This window comes from Morone saxatilis, unplaced genomic scaffold (genome assembly GCF_004916995.1).
Source record: "Morone saxatilis isolate NCDOM2014 unplaced genomic scaffold, NCSU_SB_2.0 Contig23, whole genome shotgun sequence".
Classification (NCBI taxonomy): domain Eukaryota; kingdom Metazoa; phylum Chordata; class Actinopteri; family Moronidae; genus Morone; species Morone saxatilis.
The window spans coordinates 9,905,961-9,909,991 of record NW_023339796.1 but is presented as its reverse complement, the minus strand read 5'-3'; the positions used below and the strand labels follow the sequence as shown (position 1 = coordinate 9,909,991).

Genomic DNA, 4,031 nt, shown 5'->3' with positions numbered 1-4,031 from the left:
CTGCTTTTTCTTTTCTTTTCTTTTTTTTTGTTTTAAAGCAGACCGTGTAAAGAGAACTGTGGTTGAATTTAGAGCTCAGCATCAGCAGTGAGTAAGGCCTTTTCCCGCAGGTCTTCAGGGCTGATTTTGTAGCGAAGGATAACAAAGTGTCCTCAGGGCTCCTTTCTGAGATGTTGACGTCTTCTTAATGGCTCTCCTCAGCCTTTTTGTTTCACGTCTTGGTGCTAACTTTCTGCCTCATTTAGCTCATATCAATTCACTGGGCTCTACAGTTTCAGCATCTCATTCATGGTCTAGCTTTCTGAAACAAACTTTGGACAACAGCTCTCAGGGATTGTTTTTAACCATGCTCAGATTTTTGTTAAAGGTTGTAGATTTTTGGCCTTGAGGATTACATTTGGTTGTAGAGTTTTTAGACATACTCTATCCTCTTTGGCTGCAAAGAAAAAAAGAAAGACTCTTGTTTTCAAAGAGTCCACCGGAAATAAGAGGGGAGGGCAGGACGGCCCCTTCCTGTTCTGAGCAGTCCTCTGGTTCTAAGGCCAATTGATTTGCTAACAGGCTTGTCCACACATAATGAATGAGTAGGGATTGATGGAGGTCCTACACCATAAAACTCTGAGCCACTGCAATTGCCTGCCATTAGGGCTGTATTGTTACTCACATAATACCCTCATCCTTAAGAAAAGATTTTCTTATGGTTTAGCGGGGTAAAGGACTTTCTCCTCTACATTTTTTCGAGGTCACAACAGAAATGTAACCATATGCTTACAGACCCAATAGCTATTATACTATAATATACTATTTTAAGATGTGGTTTAAGTTGCTTTATGAGCTTCTAGTGGTGTTTTGCAGTAAATCAACCTGTGCTTGAGCTCTGATAAAGACATGTACCTCTTCCATCACATCCTTAACTCCTGTAGTTTGGGCTGGTGCCAGGCTGCTCTGTGCAAGACAGACTGCTCTGTGAAGTGAGCCTGGCAGCTGACATATGAGTCTGAAAATGGTTGCTGTCTGTGGTAAGTTGGCAGCCTTGACACCTAGCTGCTAAGGTCGTAATGAAGGAGAGTGACTAATGGTGAACTGGTTACTATTGTTAAAACCGCTGCTGTAATTGAAAATTAGCTATTTGGGGGATAAACGTTGGGTCGGTTCACAGACATTATTATCTCTAGTGGTATTCTGCAGTGCAGATAGTTTCTGGTTTTATTCAAGCAATTGTCTAGAATAACCAGGAAATTGTTTAAGGAAAGAGGTAAATGTTTTATAATTGGTGAATGTTTTATAATTCTAAGGCTGGCAAAATTTCATTATTTCTAATTATTATGAATTTTTCCTGTTGACAGTGAATCCTGTGAAAAGACCAGTAATGCCTTGATTCCACACAGAAAAGTGTATTGAGTGAGGATTCAAGTTAGGAGAGTCACAGACAGGGTAGGCAAGTCAGAAAGTATTGAGAGACAGATGGACACATTGTTTGTTGTGTTCTTTTCATGGGATTCCTTGACAACAACAAAAATATAAAATTAGCTTTAGACTTCAAATGTCATTTTACAAACCTGTAAGCACCACAAATTCCATTCAACTATCATATTGAGGTGGAAACAGAAATATTATGGATGGATAGAATCAAATGAAACCAAATGCATCTCTATGGCTAAATACTACTTTTGTAATTTGGTTGAACCAACCTTTTAATATATGTTTATAAAATATATAATTTAATATGTAGATGTGAAGTTCCGTTATTTAAAAGGTTGATTATGGTAATTAAGTTGTGCTGTTTACGTTTGTTGTCACTTTGATTATGATGAAATAGAATTGAAGTGAATTAGATTGTCAGTTTATACTTGCTGCTAAGCCTCAGACCGTTGATAGGGGGTCCCATGAGAGCCTTGTCACTCTAGCCAGCATCGCCGCTTCAACTTATCCGTACAAACCTTCTCCGTTCTGTCACTCATCCGCAAATCCAAACAACAGCCTCTTTCTGCTCCCCTTATCACACCGACTGACAGGGTCACAGGGTTAGTGCCACACTGGGCATGCTCAGTCATTCACATATTGATATTGATTTTTTTTTTTTCTTTTTTATTTGGGCAGTTTGTATGTGGGCAGAGAATGAAACGGGGGTCAAGATGGAGAGCAATAGATAGAATTCTGCCTGGCGATAGAGGATGGAGCCTTCCCTCAGTCTCTATTCTCTGCTGCAGGCTGGAGTGAAGGAGCCCCGCATCCCACCGTCCCTCTCTGGCTGCCATTCAGCCCCATCGATCTGACTCAGGGCCCAGCCACCCCAAGGGAGACTGGGGCTCGGAGACACACTGCCTCTTTTGTGGAGGGGATCCACCAGTTTAGACTGACAGCAGACCGCACTGATAAAAATACATCCCCCTCCTTCCTGTATTGTCCGCAGCAGACATGCTGTTCGAGATGTGTAACCTTTAGAAAGCTGGCCAGGCTCTAACCGTCTTGCTGTCGACTGTAATCACTAGAAAGTGGAATATTGCCCAAAGCGTCGTACCCTTTGGCATTCTCTCATCTCTGTAGCTAATCTTACTGCATTATTTCCCACTGTGATAGTGGAGGCTAGTGGCTTTCCTGTGCTCTAATAATTTTGAAATGTCACTTTACACTTGTGAGTCTCTTAGGTCAATTACTGTAATACTTCCCTTGTGTGTCTACATTCTACCTTTTGCACATGGCTTTGTCTTTAAATCACTGCCTCTGAATTATGAGATATGCACTGAAAGTTCCTTAACTCAGGTGCTAAATTGCCCATAGCATGTTCACCATGTGTCTGACCCGTAGCGTCCCTGTCATTTCCGTCTCTCCAGGGAGGAAAAGGAGCGCTGGATCCGAGCCAAGTATGAGCAGAAGCTGTTCCTGGTGGGACTGCCCCAGTCGGACGTGCCCCTGGGGCAGCAGCTGCTTCGGGCGGTGGTGGAGGATGACCTGAGGTTGGTGGTGGTGCTGCTGGCCCACGGCACCAAGGAGGAGGTTAACGAGACCTACGGGGACGGAGACGGACGCACTGCTCTGCACCTCTCTTGCGCAATGGCCAATGTGGTCATCACTCAGCTGCTTATCTGGGTGAGTTGAGATTAATGGTCAGAAGTGGATGAACATTCTTATTGAAGGCATTTATTGTTTGGGCAAGTGAATTAGCAGTTTAAAGTGTGAAAGGATTTCCCAACAAACCTCGCCAGTGGTGCCAGTTTCTCATTACAAGCCACAAGTTTTATTTAAAAGGAGCAGTTCTTTTTGAGGAGATTTCTCCAGGAGTCAGTGACTGCCTATAAACTCAACACAACTAACTGAGTTCTAACCAAACTAATTGTCTCAGCTGCAGTTAGTATCAGATTACACACTTCCTTCCAAGAAGACCATAAGAAAGTACTGAAAATTGACAGACCCATAAAATGAAGCGTTACCATTGATTTCCCAACAGTTTAAATGCCGTTTTAAAGCTCTCTCCACGCTGTTAGGCATAAATTCCAGTGGAGAAATACTGAATGGGCTATTTATTTAATTTCTTGTCCCAAACATTAGTCCATTTTAAGTCTGATAACATTTTAAGTGTAGAAAGTTAAGGGAGGTTGTTAAAAACACACGAGTTCGCAGAAAAATACAGCTACCTCACTGGTAACTACAGCTGTAAAAACAAAATGTTGTATATATCCAAAATTGTCCAAGATACCAAATATGTCAGTATGGGTAAATGTGTGTGAAATGGACAAAATAGCTAGGCTATTATTATGTACTGTTAGAGTGTTGGGACAAGTAGATACAGAATATACTGTAAATATTGTATTCTGATACAAATCAGCGTTCAAGAAGTTAAAATATACATTAGGCTCCTTGTTCAAATGTTCAGGTTTTAAGGATATTCAATAAAAAAATACCTTGTTTTTTCAATGAAAATGTAATAAAACTGATAAAAAATTTAGGAAAAAATGGGAGTGCTTGCATCGCATATGGTATTTTTATAATCCCATTTTCCCACTGGCGTTTGTATTACCCGTTTTTTTAAT

At 41.1% G+C, this 4,031-nt stretch overlaps 1 protein-coding gene across 2 annotated transcripts in view; it reads left to right on the top strand.

Annotated features, from left to right (window-relative positions):
- The window catches only part of agap3 (ArfGAP with GTPase domain, ankyrin repeat and PH domain 3), a 73,292-nt gene that overhangs the window by 66,078 nt on the left and 3,183 nt on the right, over window positions 1-4,031 (top strand). For both annotated transcript variants that reach the window (XM_035670381.1, XM_035670383.1), the window contains exon 17: window positions 2,835-3,090. In XM_035670381.1, the coding sequence (XP_035526274.1) occupies window positions 2,835-3,090 (256 nt within the window). The remainder of the gene's footprint in view (window positions 1-2,834; window positions 3,091-4,031) is intronic.